Source organism: Crocuta crocuta, unplaced genomic scaffold (assembly GCF_008692635.1).
Source record: "Crocuta crocuta isolate KB4526 unplaced genomic scaffold, BGI_CrCroc_1.0 scaffold26, whole genome shotgun sequence".
NCBI classification, from domain to species: domain Eukaryota; kingdom Metazoa; phylum Chordata; class Mammalia; order Carnivora; family Hyaenidae; genus Crocuta; species Crocuta crocuta.
Genome location: NW_027532249.1, coordinates 15,325,319 through 15,348,179, shown reverse-complemented (window position 1 = coordinate 15,348,179; position 22,861 = coordinate 15,325,319). Strand labels below are relative to the sequence as shown.

Genomic DNA, 22,861 nt, shown 5'->3' with positions numbered 1-22,861 from the left:
AGTCCTCCGGTAGTGCCAGCCAGAGTCGGTGCCGGCCGCTTCATCGACGTGGGGAAGCCTGCGGTCGGGGCTCCCGCCACGGGAGCTCCGGGAGCCCGGGTGACCGCGTAGGTCAGTTTCCGTGGCCGGTTCCTGTGCGAGCGCGTTCCCCCCTGCCTGGTACGCGGGGAAAATCTGTCATCCCCTGGTGGGGCATGCGCGGGCCTCTCGCGCGCGTCTTCTAGGACGGTCTGAGTCGTGACGCTGTGCTCCCACACCGAGCTAGGCTTCCTTGTGGCCGCGGGCTCTCCAGTGCTGCAAAGTTAGTTGTTGAAAGTAGCAAGATGTTGGCGTTTGTTGCGCTTCCACTCGGGGTGCAACGACTTCGTGCTGGTGCTACATGTGTTTCCTACCAAGTCATCAGCTGTGTGCTTTCTCAGTACTTTGATGTGTGCATCATAACTTTTAGTTTCCTACTACCAAGAGGAGAGGATTGAATCTCAGTGGAAGTCACGAGCTGTCCATGTGACCATTCTCCGGTGTACCTCGTGGTCACTTCGACAAGCATGGAAGACTATCAAAGGGATTCAGAAACAGTTATGAAAGATTGCAGCTGCACTATAGAAAACGATTCATTTACCCGGTGGCCTTGTCGATTGGCAGAAGGCGTTGAAAAGGGTTTTTCTGATTTAATTAATATTAGTTTTTCGTTCTCAAAGTCGTTGCTTTATGCAGACTATATTGTGAAGTTGAACCGTTGGCAATGTGGTGTTGAATGGAGAACTGCTCAAATTTAGCACATTTAGCTGAAGACTTTTTTTAAAAAAAAATATTTTATTTCTGAGATAGAAACAGCGTGAGCAGGGGAGGTTCAGAGAAGGAGATACAGAATCTGAAACGCTCCAGGCTCTGAGCTGAGCCCGATGCAGGGCTCGAACCCACGAACCATGAGATCATGACCTGAGCCGAAGTCCAACGCTTAACCGACTGAGCCACCCAAGCTAAAAGGGTGTTGTGGATAGTTGGTAATATCTAAAATCAGTGATGTGGTTTGTCTGAAAACTTAAGCCTTAGCATTCTAGTTGATTTATTCTTGACAGAGTTCAGAATATCCTCACCTCTTTACTAAGCATTGGGAAGATAGTTTTGTCAATTTGTTTTGAGGGCTAGCAATGTTTGCGTTCTAACCCTGAGAGCAACGAATTTTATGCAGGTAGTATTGTAGGTATAATTTGTGCATCCCTCCCCCCGAAAATTTTAAAGCTCTCCGTGTTAATTACAGAATGGTTACAAAATCCACCTTCTTTCCATCCCCTAGTTGTAAACTAGGAGCTCTATCTACAATCTACAGGAAACAAAAAACAAAACTGTCAGTAACAGCTTTAAATTTTATCATCTTTTTGTTTTCTCCCTGGCAGCGCTGAACATTTGATATCCAAAACAGGAGGTAACTGCCGCAAGTTGAGAGGATTTGTCTGAAGCAGTTGTAATTCTGTGTAGTCTTCTGCCAAGGTCAGTTTATCAGATGACACTTGCCTAAATATCTCAGCAGAATCTTGTCAGTGGAAATTTATGGTGGGTGGCTAATCCTGGTCTCTGGAGGCCCTTCAGTCTTGGAGGTATTATTCAAGCAGTACTTACACCTGTAATTCATAGCAGCTAGATGTTTCTATGAAAACCTTGCTCTCCCCACTCTGCCCTTAAGGCAAAGGGGGAATACTTGTTTGGAATCAACAAATAGGTAGAAGAATACAGCTGGTTGTTGTTGTTTTGTTTTGTTTTTGAGGGATAACATGGTGCAGTGTTAGAGAAGTTAAAATTTTTCTTCTTGTGGCTTTATTTAACTTATAGAAACATCTGTATATTTAATTATAATCTTTTCAAGTTGGAACTCTGACCCTTTCTTATCTCTTGACATCACTAAAAGCTGAGCTTTTGTACATTCTATGGATTCACTGAGAAAAGTAGTAGAAGGTAGAAATCCGCTTAAGAAATAACATGGAAAGGAAAGAATGAGCTGGCACATGCACAGGAGAAATGGTTGATGTGGTTAGGGACCTTGTCAGTTCTTTCAAGCCAAGTCCATTGGAAGTCAGAACTTTATTGATGACTAGTAAATTTTTTCCAGTTCCTAGAACGAAGGCTGGTGTTAGCAGTGTAGTCACTAGCGTATGCGAGTCTTGAGAGAATTCATTACTGAAGTGTTAGAAAACATGCGCTCTGTTACAGTTTATATTGATGGTCATGATGTCATATAAGTATCTTTCAGGATGCTCTTGATCCCTAGAAATGTTGGATTTTCCCTCACTCATCTGACCTCAACCACCAGTTAGGTGGGCAAGTATAAGAAATAGTTCTAAAGCTTTTTCATTGTAGTTGACATATAATGATTAGTTTCAGGTGTACAACATAGTTCCTGTACAGTTCTGTATATTAAGCTATGCTTACCATGATAAATGTAGTTACCATCTGTCACCATACAATTTTTATGTTTTTAGTAAGTGGAACTACTAGGTCACTGGCTTTGAGTTCTTGTACATATCAGCCAGCAAATAGGAAATTACTATGTAGTGAAAACAGTCTTTGTCTATTTTCCTATCATGTGACAATGGAAAGTAGCCACATGTTTTTACTTTGTTATTTAAAGTTTTTCTTTAAAGAGAAACTTCTGACTATATGATAGATAACAGGTCAGAATTACTATGTATACATAATTTAAGTTTGGAAGATAATTTTCAAATGTGAACTAACAAAAGTAGAAAACATTTAAATACATTTTATGTAAAATTTAAGGAGCTTTATCATTAAAAGGTAGCAATAAATCTCATTGTTATAGAGTATTTTTGCTGTCTAGAACTGGATTTGTCTAATGTATGGACTTCTCTTTGCTTCTACAGATCCAAACTGTTTGAAACAGTAGTTAGTAGTTCTCAGAATCTATCAAGTTCAGTGCAAATCAGGGTTGCATCTAAGAGTTCTTGGTTATCAAAGCACACAAAATGTGTAGCAACCTAAGGTTTAAACAGTTTCATAAAGCAAGGCCAAGAAGCTTATATAATTTTCACAAATTTTGATTAATGCTTTCAACCAAATAAAGATAAAATAAATACACAGCAAGTGGGATCATTCTTTTACTATGTTAGTATGACCTCTAAGTCCATAACAAGTATGAATAAGAGAAGTGTAAATATGTCCTATGTAAAGTAAATAATTTGGTATAAATGTTTTTACATTGTCTTCAGTGGTTTACAAACTGTAGTGTTACATACTGCAATTTTAGGTCCCTGTCTATCATTTCTCCTCCAAAGGACACGAGCTGTTTATCAGGGCACAAAGTCTTATTGGAAGGAATTTGTAAAGTTTCACTGAATTAAAAGTTAAGTGACTTTTAATTGAACTTTACATTTTTAAAAGAAGGAAGTGAGTACTTCCTAAAGTGGACATGACAATTTGTTGTTTTCCTTAAATTGTCATGTTTTGGCTACCTCCTTTTAGTAAATAAAGCTTCTAAAACTGAGGAGATTAAGCCAGAATTCAGATTTAACTTCCTTAATGCTCACACAGGAACAATAACTAGAATCCGTGGCCTTTAATTTTAGAGGCTGAATTGAGTTTTATGGAATATATAGCACTAATAACGTTACGTGCCTTGATTAGAAGTTCTAGATTATGGTTATGGCTTTATTGTCAAACACTTGTCAAGTAACTTTACCTCTGTACTTTTTGGGTTTTTTTTTTATTTCTAAAATCAGTGTAAGGTTAAATGAATATGCCAGTGTTGAATTTCTAAAACAATGTATTTGTGTAACTGTTATCTCAAATTTATAGTTGTATACATTTTATATATGTATATATGTACACGTAGATATATCAACATTAGAAAACTCACTGATTGTTTGCTAGGAGTTAGTAAGAATGAGGACAAAATTTATTTTCTTGCTATTGCTATGTTTTTACATAGTGTAATTTTTATATTTTCCTCACATTAAAAGAATATAATAATGGGAAAGAAAAAAGTCTAAGCAGCTAGCTACATTAGAATGCAGTGCTCAGTGCACTACAGATTTTTATGTTAGATTTAGTTTGTAAAATATGTTCATAAAGGGGCCCCTGGGTAGCTCAGTCGGGTAACTGACTTTGGCTCATGTCATGATCTCACAGTCTGTGGGTTTAAGCCCCATGTCAGGCTCTGTGCTGACGGCTCAGAGCCTGGAGCCTGCTTCAGATTCTGTGTGTCCCTCTCTCTCTGCCCCTACCCCCCTTGCTTTCTGTCTCTGTCTCTCAAAATAAAGTTTAAAGACATTAAAAAGTTAAAAAAAAATATGTTCATAAATAAATTTAATTTTTCTTACTATTCAAATTCCTAGCATAGTGTGTTTCAAATATTGTAATAATATCAAGCATAAAAGCAGTATCTGAGAACTTTTAATTTTTTTATGTTTGTTTATGTTTGAGAGAGACAGAGCATGAGCAGGGGAGGGGCAGAGAGAGAGAGAGAGAGAGAGAGAATCCAAAGCAGGCTCTAGGCTCTGAGATGCCAGCACAGAGCCCGATGCAGGGCTCGAACCCACCAACTGTGAGATCATGACCTGAACCAAAGTCCAACACTCAACTGACTGAGCCATGCAGGTGCCCCTGAGAATTTTTAAAATAATCACAACATGTGGTCAATTTTGAATAATTAGGTTCCTTTTGACTTTAATAGAACAAAAACTATTTGACAGTTTTAAGAACCATATTTCAGATGCTTCCTGAATTTCTTCCACTGTAAAATACACATAACATAGAATTACCCTTTTAACCATTTAAGTCTACTGTTCAGTGGCACTGAGTAATTAACATCATTGTGCAACCACTGCCACTGTCCATCTCCAGGATTATTTCATCATCCCAAACAGAAACTGTGTAACCACGAAGCCCTATGCACTCCCTCCTCCAGCTCCTAGGCACCACTATCCTATTTTCTGTGAATGTGTCTACTCCAGGTACCTCATGTAAATAGAATCGTTTAATATCTGTCCTTTGTGTCTAGTTTCACTTAGCGTAATGTGTGCAAGGTTGGTTCCTCCATGTTGTAGCATGTGTCAGAATTTGCTTCCTTTTCAAGGGTGAATAATAATCCATTGTATGTATATACCACACTTTTTCTAGTCACCTGTCACTGGACACTTAGATTGCTTCCACCTCTTGGCTATTGTGAAGAATGCTGCTATGAACACGGGTGAGCAATTATCTGTTCAAGTCTGTGCTCTAACGCTTTTGGGTACATTGTGTGTCATATGGTAATTCTTAATTTTTGAGAAATTTCTATACTTTCCTGACAGTTTATGATGCCCAGTTAAATGTTATGTGTATGATTGAGTCAAGTTAACATGGATGTCTTTGAATTTTAACTTTTTAAATATCATTAAGAACTTGAAGACAAATTGTTATTTTGAGTTTTTGGTACTCAGGTGAATTAACTCTGTTGAACTTTATTATCTTTTTACTTTTCAATTTTTTTTAAGTTTATTTTGAGAGAGATAGCAAGCAGGGGAGGGGGGGAGAGAGAGAGAGAGAGAGAGGGAGAGGGAATCCCAAGCAGGCTACACACTTTCAGCATGGAGCCTGATGTGGGGCTTGAACTCACGAACTATGAGACCATGACCTGAGCCAAACTCAAGAGTTGGAAGCTTAACCAGCTGAGCCACCCAGGCGCCCCAAACTTTACTACCTTTGATTTCTCTAGGAATTTTCTACATTGATTCTGTAGACAGTAAACTTGAATACTAAAGAAAAGTAGCAGTTCAACTTCTGATAGACTTCCAACCAAATTTAGCAAGTCATGACTGTCCTTTAGGCTCCAAGTTTTAGGGTCTTTGCCAGGATCTCAGAGTTGTTAAGTGCTATAGAATTTATCTGCTGTATTGAGGGGGCATTTAGTGGCACAGACCATCAAGTATGGGGACCAGTCTAATTAGGTAATTTACAGTGTTTATAAAACAACAAAATAAATAATTTAGAAGCCTAGCTTCCTCAGTGGACCTCAGAGGAGAGGAAACTAGGCAAAATAGTCTGTGGTTTCCCAGTTTTTGAAGCTCAAACTGTTTTTTGTCTAGTTGGTTCCTTGAAAACATTCTCTTTGTTGTTAAAAATATTATTAATCTTAAATTTTTTTAATGTTTATTTTTGAGAGAGAGACAGAGACAGATGCAAGCGGGGAAGGGTCTGAGAGAGAGGGAGACACAGAAACTGAAGCAGGCTCCGGGCTCTGAGTGGTCAGCACAGAGCCTGATGCAGGGCTCAAACTCCTAAACCATGAGATCATGACCTGAGCCGAAGTCAGACGCTTAACCTACCATGCCACTCCAGTGCCCCCAAATCTCCTTAATCTTAAAAAGAAAGCTTGGAATTGCATGAATGTGGAAAGAGCAGTTGAAAATCTCCACAAAGTGATGATGAAAAACACAATGGCAGTAAGCTATGACTCAGATCCATTCTGATCAGCTGCAGTAAGGGATTGCTTGTCTTTTTTTTCTCTTATATGTCAGAGACCAAGCCCTTTTCTGAAATAAGCTTGTGATTCCAGAGAATGTTTTTTAAAACAAAGTCTGTTCAGCATGTGAATTTGGATTCTTTTGTTTTTCTTCTAAAGTCAACTATTAGTCATAGGTATCAGTTCATAAATTAGAGATGCATCAAGTTAAAAAAATATTAATCCTTAGTAATCCTAGAGTAGATTTTTTAAAAGTTCTTTTTCTGTGACAGATAAGAAAAAGCCTTCATTAGGAATGCCTGGATGGCTCAGTTGGTTAAGTGTCTGACTTTGGCTCAGGTTATGTTCTCAAAGTTCATGAGTTTGAGCCCCATGTCTGGCTCTGTGCTGATTGCTCAGAGCCTAGGGTTTGCTTTAGATTCTGTATCTCCCTCTCTCTCTGTTCCTACTCTGCTCATGCGCTCTTTCTTTCTCTCAAAATAAAGATTAAAACAATTAAAAAAACCTTAATTAATTGTTAATAGATAAAAGTGTACCACTTAAAGGCATTGCGTTTAGGCCTTCCGATAGGGAGACTTGATGCTTTGTTCTCAGAGAACTAAATCCACATCCATTCATCTGTCTGTCTATCTATTTAACGTTTGATTATCTGCTGTGTTTTGGGCACCTTGCTAGGTACTAGAAATATGATGGGGAACATAATAGACATGAGACCCTTGTGCCATTCAAGTTTACAGGGAGTGCAGTGTAAGGAGAGCCAAAGAAATGACCCCAAGAATACTTGCATTGCAGGCTGACGTGTGGTAAATACAGTGAGGGATCTAGTTGAGATTGGGAATGAAGAGAGAGCAAGGCAGACTTCTTGAGAGAGGTGGGTAGTAATTGATTTATATACTTATTCCTACAGTATTTATAAGTTCCCCCTAGTATAAGGCCTAGTTTTATTCATTAATGAGCCAGCAGAGCTCAGGACCATACCTAGAATGTGGTATTCCTGGAATGTGGTCAGCCCTCAATCCAGTATTTGCTGCTTCATCTCCTTGTGGGGCACAAGTGTTGGGGGGGGGGGTGCTGGTTGGGAAGCCGCAGCTTCTTGGGCACGTCACACTGAACACCTTCCCAGCCCATGCTGACTGACTACCTGGATGCCTGCTGAAGGCACGTGGTTTAAGATCCTAGCGGATATTCTAAAATTCAAGTCTGCCTTGTCAGCAGTGGGCTTTGCGTTCTGATTCTTGAATGGAGAAAGAAGTTGCCATGAATGGTTTTATGCCTCGGTTTAGAACAGTTTTTGTAGCTTAGTTGGAAGGAACAGGAAGATGAATATGCTGGTCATACTGCTAGCATTTTAGGAAGTTTACTGAGTTTTTAAATCACAGGTCTGTGTGTGCCACTGAGAAATTACCTTGCTAAAATATATTCTTACTGTTTTCTGCTCCTAACATGAAATGATTTGTTCATGAAAGTAAGTTTTAAATGTATATGTGGTTTGGGGGCGCCCGGGTGGTTCTTGGTGGCTCTTGGTTTCTGCTCAGGTCATGATCTCACAGCTTCATGGGTTTGAGTCCTGCGGGCTGTGTGCTGACAGCACAGGGCCTGCTTGGGATTCTCTCTCCCCCTCTCTCTGCCCCACCCCCACTTGCGCTCTTTCAAAATAAACATTAAAAATGTATATATTTAAATGTATATGTGATTTTATAGACTTGTTTCTACAGGGAGAGGAGAAAGTGTCCTTCTCCTTCCCACCCCTGCCACCCCTTTCTTGGGTCAGAGAAGTTTTTAAAAACAATATAGAGAAAATGCAGTTTGGAACTTATCTTCAAGGATTTACTTAAGTCCTAAAATTTACAGACCACAAACCTTTAGAATTGGGTTGGCCTGCTGATAGGCTAATTAGTTTTGATAGATGTGGTGTTAAAATTGCTTTGAAAATGGCAGAGTGTCCAGNAAATTTAACCAAGGCCTGGTTTCCTTCAAGATAATCTGTTTTATTTGCCTCTATTACACCCCGCCACCCACCCATCCTGTCTTATAGTAAGAGTTCTCTTCCTTGTTAAGATGCCCAAGAACGTGTTTCTGGTCTGAGGGAATCGGTAGCCATGGGACAGGAGCTCTTCCTGGGCTGTCTGGCTTTGCCCACCGGCCCTTAAGTACCATCTCCCTGCCCCCGGTCTCAGTGCCATGCCCCCTTCTTGGGCTTTTCATCCACTCACTTTAGGCACCTCTAGGATCTTTTCAATCCCGCACGCCTCCTTTCTCCTACATATCAAGCTTTTCCTGTTTCTCGCCCTTGCCCCACAGCTGTTAACATGTGCCCAGCTATCCTAAGTCTGGAGCTAACACTAGCTCTTCAGAACAAAGCTCCTTTAAAGGAGCCTGCTGTCCTCTCTCCTCATTCACTCCTCAGTGTACCCACACCTGCTTTTGTCTGTACCCTTGACTTCATCAGTGGCCTCTGATTCACCAAGACCGGCCAGTGATTTCCTACCTGGTCTTGTGCTGCCTTTACCGTTTCACACCCATCTGGCTTCTTTGAAGCTCGGTCCTCTCTTGGTTTCAGTGCTGTCACCCTCTGTGTCCCCATTTCCAACCTTGGTCCTTCTCTGCTAGATCGTAGTCACAGGTCTCGTTCCCCTTAAATGTTGGACTGCTCCAAGTGAGGGATCTCATTTACTCCTGTGACCACTGCTGGGCTGAGAGTCCCACCGTGTGAATTCCAGTCTGCAACTGCGTGCTTCTCACACTGCTCTCTGGACCTCTCCCCCTCCAGTTCCCACAGGAATCTCAGACTCCCAATGGCCGGCATGGACTCCCCTCTCCTGTCCTAACACCTGTCCATGTTAGCAACTTCTTCCCCTGCTGGTCTTGGAGAACTTTTCATTCCTCAGGTTCCAGCTTAAACATCACCTTCTCTGTGATTCCTTCTCTAACCAAAGCAGATGAAGAGTGAACCATGCTCTTCTCCTGTACAACCACTGTCCCTTGCACACGTTACTACTCATGGCACATGTTGGTATGATGATTGGCCTGTCCTTTGCCCACGTTCCTATTCATGGCACGTGTTGGTCTGTCTGGTGACTGGCCTGTTTCTGAGGGGCAGAGACTGTGTTCGTTGTGCCTCCTGCCAGGCAGCCCATCTTGGGTAAGTATTAACAAACATTTGTTAGGTACATCTTATCCCAGTCCCTGCATTTATGAGCCGCTGTTGGGGTTAATATATTACAGTGGACTGTTTATGTGGGTAAGGTTTAGGGGCACCTGGGTGGCTTAGTCGTTTAAGCGTCCGACTTTAGCTTAGGTCACGATCTCACGGTTCGTGGGTTCGAGCCCCGCGTCGGGCTCTGTGCTGACTGCCAGCTCAGAGCCTGGAGCCTGTTTCAGTCTGTGACTCCCTCTCTCTCTGACCCTCCCCTGCTCACACTGTCTCTTCTCTCTCCTAGAAATAAATAAAGACATTAAAAAAAAAATTTATGTGGGTAAGGTTTATTTTTCATTTTATTTTGGTCATCGTGATAAGTGTACTTTTAAATCTCTATCCCTGATTTCCCCCTTTCCCTTACCCACATTCCCTCCAGTAACCATCAGTTTATTCTTTATAGGTAGGAGACTGTTGCTTTGCCTGTCTCATTTTTCCCCCTTTGCTCATTTGTCTTGTTTCTTAAATTCCACATATGAGTGAGATTACATGGTATTTGTCCTTCTCTCACTTATTTTGCTTAGCATTATACTCTAGCTACATCCATGTTGTTGCAGATAGCAAGATTTCATTCTTTTTTATGGCTGAATAATATTCCATCGTGTGGGTGGGTGTAATCACACGTCTTTATCCACTCATCTATCAGGGGACATTTGAGCTGCTTCCAGAGTTTGGCTATTGTAAATAATGCTGCAATAAACACAGGGGTGCTTGTATCCCTTTGAATTAGTGTTTTTAAAACTTTTTGGATGAATACCCAGTAGTGCTATTCCTGGATTGTAGGGTAGTTGTAATTTTTCTTAATGTTTATTCATTTTTGAGAGACAGAGCACAAGTAGGGGAGGGGCAGAGAGAGAGGGAGACACAGAATCCAAAGAGACTCCAGGCTCTGAGCTGTTAGCACAGAGCCTGACGCGGGGCTCGAACCCACGAACTGTGAGATCATGACCTGATGAAGTCAGATGCTCAACTGACTGAGACACCCAGGCACCCCTAGGGTAGTTCTATTTTTAATTTTTTGAGGAACCTCCATACTGTTTTCAACAGTGGCTTTGTCAGTTTGCATTTCCACAAACAGTACAAAAGGTTTCCTTTTTCCCCACATCCTCACCAACACTTGTTATTTCTTGTGTTACTGATTTTAGCTGTTCTGGCAGGTGTAAGGTGATATTTCAATGTAGTTTTGATTTTCATTTCCCTGATGATGGGTTATGTTGAGCATCTTCCCATGTGTCCATTGGCCATCTGTATGTCTTAGAAATGTCTGTTCATATCTTCTGCCCATTTTTTATTGGGTTTTTTTTTTTTGGTGTTGTATAAGCTCGCTCTCTATATATATAACATATATTTTTAATTAATCTGTGCCCTATTGTGGGGCTCGAACTCATGACCATAAGATCAAGAGTTACAAAGTCCTCCAACTGAGCCAGCCAGGTGTCACTAAGGTTTTTATATATTTTGGATACGTATTTTATCAGATATGTCACTCGCAAAATCTTCTCCCATTCAGTAAGTGGCCTTTTATTTTTGTTGATGGTTTCCTTTGCTGTGCAGAAGCTTTTTATTTTGATGGTTCCCCAGCAGTGTATTTTTACTTTTTTGTTTCCTTGTCTCAGGACACATCTAGAAAAATGTTGCCATGGCCAGTGTGAGAAATTACTGCCTGTACTCTCTTCTATGATTTCTGTGGTTTCATGCCTCATATTTAGGTCTTTAATCCATTTTGAGTTAATTTTTATGTGTGGTGTAAGACAGTGATCCAGTCTTTTCTTTTACGTGTGGCTGTCCAGTTTTTCCAATATCATTTGTTGAAGAGACTATATTTTTCCCATTGTATATTGTCTCCTTTGTTGGAGATTAATTTATCATATAACTGTGGGTTTATTCTGGGCTCTTTAGTGTGTTCCATTGATCTATGTGTCTGTTTTTTTGCCTTTATCATACTGTTTTGATTACTACAGCTGAGTAATATGTGTTGAATTCTAGGATTGTGATACCTCCAGTTTTATTCTTTTTCAAAATTGCTTTGGCCAGTTGGAAGTCTTTTGTAGTTCCATACAAATCTTAGGATTGATTGTTCTAGTTCTATGAAAAATGCTGTTGGTATCTTTTTTTTAAAAGTTTATTTTTGAGAGAGAGAGACAGAGCATGAGTAGGGGAGGAGCAGAGAGAGAGGGAGACACAGAATCTGAAACAGGCTCCGAGCTGACAGCACAGAGACTAATGGGGGGCTCGAACTCACGAACCATGAGATCATGACCTGAGCCAAAGTCAGACGCTTAACCGACTGAGCCACCCATGCACCCTGCTGTTGGTATTTAGACATGGATTGCATTAAATGTTTAGATTGATTTGGGTAGTATAAACATTCTAACAGTATTCTTCTCCTGAGGCCTCTGAGTGCCTCAGTCAATTGAGCATCTTCTTCTTGATTTTGGCTCAGGTCATGATCCCAGGGTCCTGGGATTGAGCCCTGCGTTGGGCTCTGCAGTGATTGTGGAGCCTGCTTGGGATTCATTCTCTCTCTTCCTCTCCCCCCTCCCCCTCTCAGTAAAAACAGCAACAAAACATACTTGTTCCCCAAATCCACGATCATGGAATATTTTACCATTTGGTTTTGTCATATTCAATTTCATTCATCAGTGTTTTGTTTTCAGAGTATAGATCTTTCATGCTCTTGGTCAAGTGCATTCCTGGGTATTTTAAAATTTTTGTTGAAATTGTAAATGGAATTGTTTTCTTCCACTTTCTACTACTCCATTATTAGTGTATAGAAGTGCAATGAATTTCTGTATATTGATTTTGTATCCTGTGATTTTGTGAATTCGTTTATGAGTTCTGGTAGTTTTTTTGGTGGAGTCTTCAGGGTTTTCTATATATAGCATCACATCATCTGTAAATAGTGAAAGTTTTACTTCTTCCTTACAAGTTTGGATGCCTTTTATTTCTTGTCTGATTGGTGTTGTTAGGGCTTCCATTACTACGTTGAAGAAAAGTGGTGAGTTGATATCCTTTTCTTGTTCCTGATCTTAGGAGAAAAGCTGTCTTTCACCACTGAGTATGATGTTAGCTGTGGGTTTTTCATAAATGGCCTTTATTATGTTGAGGTGTATTCCTTCTAAACCTATGTTGAAGATTTTTGTCAAGAATGGATGTCACACTTTGTTAAATATTTTTTTTACATGTAGTGAAAGGATAAAAACTGTATGATCATTTCTCTTGTTGATGTATCATGTTGATTGATTTGTGAATATTGAACCACCCTTGCATCCCAGGAATAAATCCCATTCGATTGTGGTGTGTGATTTTTTTTTTAATGTATTGTTGAACTTGGTTTGCTAATATTTCTTTGAGGATTTTTGCATCTATATTTGCTGGAGATATTGGCCTATAATGTTTTCTCTCTTATTTTTTTTAAATTTTAAAAATTTTTTGTAGTGTCTTTATCTGGTTTTGGTATCAGGGTAATGCTAGCCTCATAGAATGAATTTGGAAGGTTTTGCTCTTTTATTTTTTGGAATACTTTGAGAATAGGCATGTTTCGTAGAATTCATTCTATGAAGCCATCTGGTCCTGGACTTCTCTTTTGGGGAATTTTTTGATTACTGATTCAGTTTCATTGCTGATAATTGGTCTGTTCAAAATTTTTGTTTCTTCTTGATTCAGTTTTGGGAGGTTATATGTTTCTAGGAATTTATCCATTTCTTCTGTCCAGTATGTTAGCACTAATTTTTCACAATGTTCTCTTACAATCCTTTGTTAATTCTGTCATGTTGATTATTTCTTCTCTTTCATTTTTGATTTTGAGTTATCTTTTTTTTTGAGTTTGGCTAAAGATCTTTAAAAATTTTTTTAAATGTATGTTTATTTTTGAGAGAGAGAGAGGGAGAGAAAGAGAGGTGAGAGAACATGAGCTGACAGAGGCAGAGAGAGAGAGAGAGAGAGAGGGAGACACAGAATCCAAAGCAGGCTCCAGACTCTGAGCTTTCAGCACAGACCCTGATGTGGGACTCAAACCCACCAACCGTGGGATCATCACCTGAGCCAAAGTAAGATGCTTAACTGAATGAGCCACCCAGGTGCCCCAAGACTGATTATTTAAAAGGAGTAGCTCCTGGTTTCTTTGACATTTTTGCTATCATTTTAAATACTCAAATATATTTTTCTGCAGTTTTATAATTTAAAATAGTATCTTGGGATTGTCTCAGAATATGATTTCATTCTCTAAAGATTAGGTTTTATGGTTTTATTTAATTTCTTCTCTGAACTTCTTTTCAAGTTGCTTTTTTCCCCCTCCTTAGTTTTAGGCTCTTTGTTTTATTTTTTATTATTTTTTAAAATGTTTTATTTATTTCTGAGAGATAGGCAGCGTGAGCAGGGTAGGGTCAGAGAGAGAGAGTGGGAGACACAAAATCCGAAGCAGGCTCCCAGCTCTGAGCTGTCAGCACACAGCCTGACGCAAGGCTCGAACTCACAGACCATGAGATCATGACCTGAGCCAAAGTTGGACGCTTAACTGACTGAGCCGCCCAGGTGCCCCTAGACTTCTTATGCTTTAGAGGTTGTATTCATATGTCTTGTCTCCCTTAGCTATTGGCATTTAAGAGTGAGGAAACTGAAAGCTGACTGGAAATTGAGAAAGTAGGGGAGACTTGCTGACTGCCATTTTTACTAAGATTCGTCTGGCTTAGCTCTTTGTTGGGAGCTGCTGGTGTCCTCTTGGAGTATGTTATCCTTCAGGGGCTGTGCCCAGCTTAGTCTCCTCCCAGGGGGTGGAGCCTAGCGTGTCAGCGTTAGGAATGCTGATTAGGGAAGACGACTAGGAGTCCTGCTGTTCACTGTGAATAGGCTGCTGCTTTTTGAAACCATCCTTCAACTGTCTTCCATCCTCTAGTCTGTAGAGCATTTCTTTTAGCCTTAGAGGATTTAGTTAGCCAGTTGCCACTTAACCAGATGGACATGGACTTTTTAATACCTTTTTCACTATTGTAAAAAAAGCAATTCTTATTGAACATGCTTATGAAAGACTCTTATAAAGTATTTCTGTAGCATAGATTCCTAGAAGTAGAATTGCCCTGGAAAAGGAAATGGTCTTTGTTTTTTAGTTGGAAAATATGCATAAGATAAAATTACCGTCTTAAAAATGTTTGTGGTATTAAGTACATTAATAATGTGTGCTACCATCACCATCATCCATCTTGAGAACTTTTCTTATAAAACTGAAACTCCATAGCCAATAAATCCCCATTTTCCTCTCTCCCAGGCCCCTGGACACCACCATTCCACTTTCTTTCTCTTTTGATTAGTGTGCTCAAAGTACTTCATAAAAGTGGAATCATGAAGTATTTGTCTTTCTTTGGCTTATTTCACTTAGCATAATGTCCTCATGGTTCATTCACGTTGTAGCATATTGCAAAGATTTCTTTCTTTTTAAAGGTTGAAAAATACTCCATTGTATGTACGTACCACATTCTGCTTAACTGTTCATCTGCTGGTGGACACTTGTGTTGCTTCCATGTTTTGGCTGTTGTGAGTAATGCAGATCTGAACACAGATGTACAAATACATTTTTGAGACCCCACTTTTAGTTCTTTTGGGTGTATACCCAGAAGTGGAATTCACAGATTATAAGGTAGTTCTGGTTTTAATTTTTGAGGCATCGCTAATTTGTTTTACACAGTGGCTGTACCATTTTACATTTCTACCAACAGTGCACAGGACTCTAATTTCTCCGTATCCTTGACAACACTTGTTTTCTGCCCCCTCCCCGCCCCATAGTAGTCGTCTTCATGCATGTGAGGTGATAGCTCATATTTGCCTTTTCCTAATGATCAGTAATGGGAACCCTCTTTTCATGTCCTTATTGACCATTTGCATCTTTTCTTTGTAGAAATGTCTATTCAAGTACTTTGTCTATTTTTGATCTGGGTTTTGTTTGAGTTTTAGGAGTTCTCTGTGTATTTTGGTTATTATCCCGTATCAAATATATGATTGGCAAATCTTTTCTCTGTTCTTGTGATTTGTGTTTTAACTCTGATAGTGGCTTTTGATGCACAGAATTTAAAAATTCTATGTCCACTTTTGTCTTTTTTTTTTTTTTGTTACCCATGCCCTTGTTCTATCCAGAAATCATTGCCAAAACTAATGTCATGAAACATTTGCCCTATGTTTTCATCTAAGAGTTTCATTGTTTTCTGTTTTGCATTTAGATCTTTGATCCAATTTGAATTAGTTTTGAATATGAGGTTTTAGGTAAAAGTTCAACGTTACTCTTTTCCATGTGGATTTTCAGTTTTCCCAACACCATTTGTTGACAGGACTGTTGAATCATGTTGGCAGTTTTGTAAAACAATCATTGAACATGTACACAGTGACCATAAACACACACATTTCTGGCTTCCGTATCTTATTCCACTGTTCTAGATGTCTGTCTTTATGCTAGTACCCCAGTGTTTGATTACAGAAGCTTTGAAATTTGGAAGTGTCAGTCCTCCAGCATTGCCTCCTTTTTCAAGATTGTTTTGGCTATTTAGAGTTCCTTGAAATTTCATTTTTTTTATACTGAAATATTTAAAGTATTTTCTGTAGATTCTGTAGCTATGCTTTTGGGAGGGGAGTTACCATGGGGATTACATTGATCATCCTACAGTTATAGAACTAATTTGAATTTATACAAGTTTAACTTAACACACAGTAACCTTCCTCCTTTATGCTCTGTTCCCAGCCCTTTTGGCTACTGATGTCACAGAATTACATCTTTGTACACTGTGTACCCAAAACAAAAATAATTCTTTTAAATGTATTAGTCTCTTAAATTATGTAGAAAATAAGGTTTGGAGTGTGAAGACAGAATTATAATAATACCAACTTTTAAGCCAATATTTTTTTCTTTAAATGTGTTACTCTTAAATCATGTAGAAAACAAAAAGTACAGCTATAAACCATTGTTATATAACACTATCTTTTGTAATTGTGCATGTATTTACGTATATCAAGATGTTTATTTCTCCACATGGCTTTGAGTTCATGTCTAGTGTGCTTTTGTCTTAACTTTGCAAGGCTCTGTTGAGAATTTCTTGAAACAACAGGTCTAGTGGTAATGAACTCCCTCAGCTTTTGCTTTTATGGGGATGTCTTAATTTCTCTCTCACTTTTGAAGGCAATTTTGCCAGATATAGGATAGTTTTTCTTTCAGCACTTTGAATACATTTGCATACTGCCCTCTGTCCTCCAAAGTTTCTGGTGAGAAATCTGCCAGTCTTCCTACCCTGGATGCCTTGTATGTGATGACTTACTTCTTTCTTGCTATTGCCCAGATTCTCTCTTTTGGAAGTTAGACTATATAGTATATCTCTTTGAGTTCCCCTTAGAGTTCATTGATCTTCTCAGATATTTATATTCATATTTTTTTTCTCAAATTTGGGATGTATTCAGCTTTTATTTCTCCAATAACTCAACCCTTGTCCTCCCTCTTCTTCTAGGACTTCGTGATGCACGTTGAACTGCCCTTTGGTGTCCTGCAGGTCTCTTAAGCTCTGTTTGGTTTTCAGTCTTTTTTCTTTCTCTTCCTCAGACTCCATAATTTCCATGTCCAATCTTTCACGTTTTCTGAGTCTTCTGCCTGTACAAATATGCCTTTGAATCTCTCAGGTGAATTTTTCATTTGTTATTGTGCTTTTCAGCTCAAGAATTTCTTCTTTGTTTCTTTTTAGGTTTTCTATCTCTTTATTCATATTTTCGTTTTGTTTATGCATTTTGCCTTCCCCCATCTCTTCCTTTAGATCTTTGAATATCTTTTTGATGCCTTTTGTCTAGTATATTAGCCATCAGATCTTCTTTAGGGACAGTTTCTATTGAATTGTTTTTCCCTTTGGGCTCTACTTTTGTTTCTTGATATGCCTTGTAACTTTTTTCGTTATTGAAAACTGGACATTTGAATCTAATGTACTAATTCTAGACAGCAAATTCTCCTCTAATTTTCTAATATGTTTTTTGTATTGTTGTAGGCTGCCTCTGTGCTGAAGTCAGCCTTAGCAATAAACTTCAGGTCAGGCTCAGGTCTTTTCTGAGCCTTTTGGTGGTCATGAGCAGTCATGTTCTAATTTTCTCCATAAATGCAGTTGTTTTTCAGTGTCCTAGTCTTTAGTGTCTGGCTCTTAAATGGGGAAAAACCTAGAAATGAAGGGGGAGGGGAGGAAACAAAAAAGAATGCCGGTCCTTTAAATCCCCTGAAGTTCAGCCCACTGGAGGGGCTTAAAGCAGTGAGAACTGGTGCAACGAAAGAGGCTACTTGCCTCTTTGCATCTCTGTGATCAGAAGCAGCAGCAATCAGAGCTCAGCTTTCCAGTATTTGGAGTACAGAGGTCTTTTTGCTCACCTTGATTCCTGCAAGCCATTTCAGGAATGTATGCACTGGGAAAGTTTGGGGGTGGAGATGGGCAGCTGCTGCCTTGCTAAGAGCTTAAATCGACATGAATTAACCACAGATCACTGTCCAAACTTTCTCTGGTGGTGGCAAGCCTTCAGTAGATCCCACAGTTCCAAAATAGTTACATCAGGCCAATTCTGCCAGTGCACTTGTTATCTAGGTGGGGAGACAGACAGATGCCTGGTGTTTCCATACTCTAGTCATCTTAGTAGAATCTTCTCCCAAGTGTCTGTGTATTTATTGACAAATTGGAGCCCTTACCCCTGTAATATGAGAGATTATATGCATTTATATTCATATTAACAGTTTACTGAAGTGCCTGCTTTCTGTCCATGACAGTATTACGCATGTTTCATCTTTCTTAAAAAATTGAATTATGGTTGACATGCAGTGTTATGTTAGTTTCAGGCATATACTTTAATTTTCTTAATCTTGTAGGCAAAAAAAATCATTTTATTTGCATTTATTAGTAAGAAAGAAATTTATATTCTGTGAATTGCTACTTACAACATTTTGACAAATGGCTTAAATTTGGTTGTAGTCCTCTATATTTATTTTGAAGCTTAGTAAAATACAAAAGAGGAAACAAAGGAATGTTTATTGTTATTGTAATGACCACATTTTAATTTTATATCTAGCCATATAATGTATTAACCATTTGCGAAATGTTTAGTGTCCGTAAAAGCATTCTGTCAAATATGATGTTATAACAGCTCATGAGGTTGGTTATTTTGCAGATAAGGAAACTGAGGCTTTGAGAAATTATGAAACTTGCCCAAATGTCTAGTACATTTTTTCAGTAATAATAATAATAATAATAATAATAAGGGCAAGGAGTCTCAGGGTCAAGTCCTGACCCTGCAACTGATTCATTTAGTCAGTTCTTATGTCTTTCTTATTACTTGTCAAGTGACTTTTTTTTTGTGTTAGCAGATAGTTTCCAAAAGGTAATTGTGTTTGTTATTTGATATGGCAATATTATTATTTTTAAATCTAGAAATGAATACTGAAGCAGAACAGGAGCTTCTCCATCATGCCAGAAATGGCAATGCTGAAGAAGTTCGACAGTTACTAGAAATTATGGAAAGGAATGAAGTCATTGCTGACATTAATTGCAAAGGTAAGCTTTGAGTGGGTTTTTTAGCTTTTTCTTGTGAGTACACACAACTCTGTCATTTATTTAGCACAAATCTTTTTGGTCTTGCTAGAAATAAATTCCTAGATCTTTTTTTAGAAAGAATCTTCATAAGAGTAGGTAAAAGATCTCTCATAGGCCTAAGTCAGAGAAATTGAGATCTAGTCTTAAGGTTTAAGGTCTAGGACAATTTTATCAGCTACAGTAGTGACCCTGAGCCTACAAGTTGCAAGCTTTGCTAGGGTTTTATAGTGAAATCAACCAGTTTGAGTGTTCAGTTTATGTCCAGAGTCCTGTGACGTACCTTGCAGGTGGTGTTAGGCAGGATCCCTGTCCTCCTAGAGACTAGTGTAGAGGATTAATAGATGAGACTAGTCTACACTTCACAATATGTACCAGAATATGGAACCCCAGGGTGTCATGGGATCCCATAGGAGAGGTCTGTAACTGAACCTAGAAGGATTAGCTTCTTAAAGGAAATGATTCTAGGGTTATTTATAAAGAGTGTGTAGAACTTAACCAGGTGAAAATGGAGAAGAAAAGTGTATAAGGGAGAAGATACAGCATGTGCCAAGGTCCTGAGGTGACAGGCAGTCTAGGTGGCAAGGGCCTGCAGGCAGGAAGGGTGAGGGGAGGGAAGGTAAATAGCAGCCAAATCCTAATGCACCTGTGGCAGAGTTGTACGTATTACACTCAAGTGTGCAGAGAAATAGAATTTATTTTCTAAAATGGCTCTGCTATTTCAACAAGCACCTTCTCCTTCTTGGAGTATGGAGGACTAAATAAATGTCCGTCTTTGGGTATCTTGATCTCAGTTGCTTTTTGATAAATAATTGGTCTTCCGGAGCCTCTCTGCTCTCCTTGCCCCATCTACCTAAGCTGGTGTTTAACAATAAAGATTAGCCTTGTTTCCTTTGTAGCCTTTGGTTTCTCAGTGACCCTTGTCTTCCCAGTGCTCCTGAAGCATTTATAGCTGAACCTTGGGACAAAGTCAGACTCCTGTCTCTCCATGTGTCATACAAGTAGTGCTCTGTGACTATTACTTTGTGGCCACCTTGCAGGTGGGTGCTGGGATAGGTGGTTGCTAGGATATCTTTCCCTGTCACCCAGATGCCACTTGCCTGTTCTTGGTTGATCTCGCTCTCTGGGCACCATGTCTCTTCATTTGTGTCTTTCTCACAGTCCTCTGTCCCTGGTGCATATTTTATTCTGCTGGGTCACATTCTTCCTCTGTCCTGAGCAACAAACCTTATGGCTTCACCCAACAAACACCCAATAAACCTTATGGGTTATTATGTTTGCAGCAGAGAGAACGATGAAATGAGTTGTCCAGAAAATAGGAGTTGTTTTTGGTATGCTAAAGGAATTGTAAAAATCCTCCTGGTCCTCCAGCATAGACCAGTTCTTAATCTTTATCTTGGGATATTATTTTGAATGCCAGAAACGTTCCTGGCACTTGGTAATCCTAATGACCCTTTATTATGTACCCTTTCCATCCTTACCCATGGTTACTTCAGGTGACTTGGTGGAAAATCATCTACTGGGAAATGTAAAACTATGAAATAGATGTGAGTGCTTTTTCAAAATTTCATCGTTATACCTATCAGACTTTGTCTCGAGCAGTTTAAAGGATTTTTGTAGAGGAGTGACCTACCAGGAGATGTGCAGTTCACCAATACAGTGAATAGGGGCCGGGGGACTAGACGTGAGTGGTGTTTCCCCATAGAGATAGCCTGTGTCTGACATTTTCTAGGATTTCTTTTCTATCTAACTTGTTTTTCCAACCCCAGAGAAGTTGAGAAAATGGTAAAATGTACTATAATTCTTTAAGAATTAAAGCTTAATCAACATAGAGATGTTATTGGTTGGAAGGAATTGCCGATGTCAAGTTGAAAGTGACAGAAGGAAGTACTGGCCTACAGCTGAAGGTTAAGGCCCATGTTTCTAGGATAGGCGGACAAAGGAGGATCAAATCTATTTTCCTTATGGCTGTTGCTGTGTGTTCACGGTTCTGTCTATTGTTAATGGTGAGACTTTCTTGCAAATATTAATGTTTATGTGCACCGTACACTTTCTGTAAATTCTATAAGTGGTGTTATTGCTGGGTGAACTGGGAGCCCCTGGCTCTGGGGTCTCAACACAGCCCATCGCAAAGGTGTCATGGAATTCAAGAACAGATAGGTAACACAGCAGATGAGGTAACACAGCAGATGAGCCACAAAGACGGGAAAGTTTATTAAAGCAAAAAGTATAGTCTTGAGAGGTGAGAGTGGTGAGCTAGAGGGCAGGAGGGATGGGAGGGAACTGCATGCCCTGGGGGTTGGGTTTCTATCTGTCATTGACAGTTGTTGACCATGAGGTGGAATATTCATTACTGAGGTGAGATTTCTTTGAGGCGGAGTTTTGCACCTTTTCTTCCGTATTTGGCCTTGGGGGTTCCTGTTAGGGCCTCTGCCTCGTTGGGCCTGTCTGGTTTGAAACAGCACCTTCTGGAGTGCTGCCAGAGCAGGCCTCGGACTCTCCTGATAGCCGCCCGTGACTTCGCTTTGCTGGCCTACAGGTATCCTGTTAGAACCTATCTAACCGCCTTTAAAAAAATTTTTTTGAATGTTTATTTTTGAGAGAGACACACAGGTCAGAGAGAAGGAAACACAGAATCTGAAGCGGCCTCTAGGCTCTGAGCTGTCAGCACAGAGCCCGACATGGGACTTGAACTCATGAACTGTGAGATCATGAGTGAGCCAAAGTTGGATGCTTAACCAACTGGGCTTCCCAGGTTCCCCTCAGATTTGTGCTTTTTGAGACAGAGTATTTTGTATCATCCAACTGGAGGTGTCTAGTAAAGAGTTGGAATATGGATTTTGAAGTCAGTACCACAGGAAAAAATGAGGGCCAGGAGGTCCCATTATTGGAGATCCCAACAGTGAAGGACTAATTGGACAGGGGAGCTTCCAAAGGATCCTGAAAGAAGTGCCAAGGCAATGGAAACCCTGCAGAGTTGCAGGGCTGTGGCAGCCCGGAAGGCATGTGGGCCATACTGTCCAGTGCTATATGCAGTGACACTGTGCTGTGACAGCTAAAAAGTGTCCCGGGGACTCGGTGATAGCATTTGCAGATTAAAACTGGAGGACCATTTGAATGACACGGTGGGAGATGAGCCTAATTGGCCATGAGTGGTGGGGGCCTGACGGGAGTTAATGGGGTGGAGAGAGTAAGTGAAGGCAGAGTAGGAAGGAAGAGTGAAGAGCTCAGTAGCTGGTAGGGAGGATCGCATCAGATAGGGCTTTTGCTGCTCTTGCTTGTAAGATAGCAGAGATCCAAGTGTTCCTTACTTCCTCCTTACTCTTAAGTGAGGAGGAAGAGGCAGAAGGCAGGAGAAAAGTGCCTCAGAAGCAGAAAGGGATAGAGTTCAGGGCACAGGATCTGGATTAGTCTTAGGCCTCAGGAGGGAAGGATGGAAGAATGCCTGTAGATGGGGGTACGGTGGTGGTAGATTTGGCTCCAGGAAGCTCAGGGGACTCCATGAAAGCTTTACTTCTCCTCGTGAAGCTAAGAGACTGAGGCCCTTTGCTAAGGAGAGGTATTTGGGGAAGAGGCTTGAGGAGAACAGTGGTGACTTGAAGTCACTTGAAGTGTGGACTGTAGGAG

General features: G+C 40.0%; 1 protein-coding gene across 3 annotated transcripts in view; it reads left to right on the top strand.

Annotated features, from left to right (window-relative positions):
• Positions 1 to 6: 6 nt before the first annotated feature.
• The window catches only part of OSBPL1A (oxysterol binding protein like 1A), a 241,841-nt gene continuing 218,986 nt past the window's right edge, over positions 7 to 22,861 (top strand). Inside the window, exons 1-4 of one of the 3 annotated variants that reach the window (XM_077778060.1) lie at positions 7 to 111; positions 1,398 to 1,491; positions 5,131 to 5,200; positions 19,076 to 19,198. In XM_077778060.1, coding sequence (XP_077634186.1) covers positions 5,191 to 5,200; positions 19,076 to 19,198 — 133 coding nt within the window. In that variant the 5' untranslated portion in view covers positions 7 to 111; positions 1,398 to 1,491; positions 5,131 to 5,190. Of the gene's footprint in view, positions 112 to 1,397; positions 1,492 to 5,130; positions 5,201 to 7,310; positions 7,326 to 19,075; positions 19,199 to 22,861 lie in introns of those variants that run through there. The other 2 variants (XM_077778061.1, XM_077778059.1) reach the window with 2 other exon arrangements.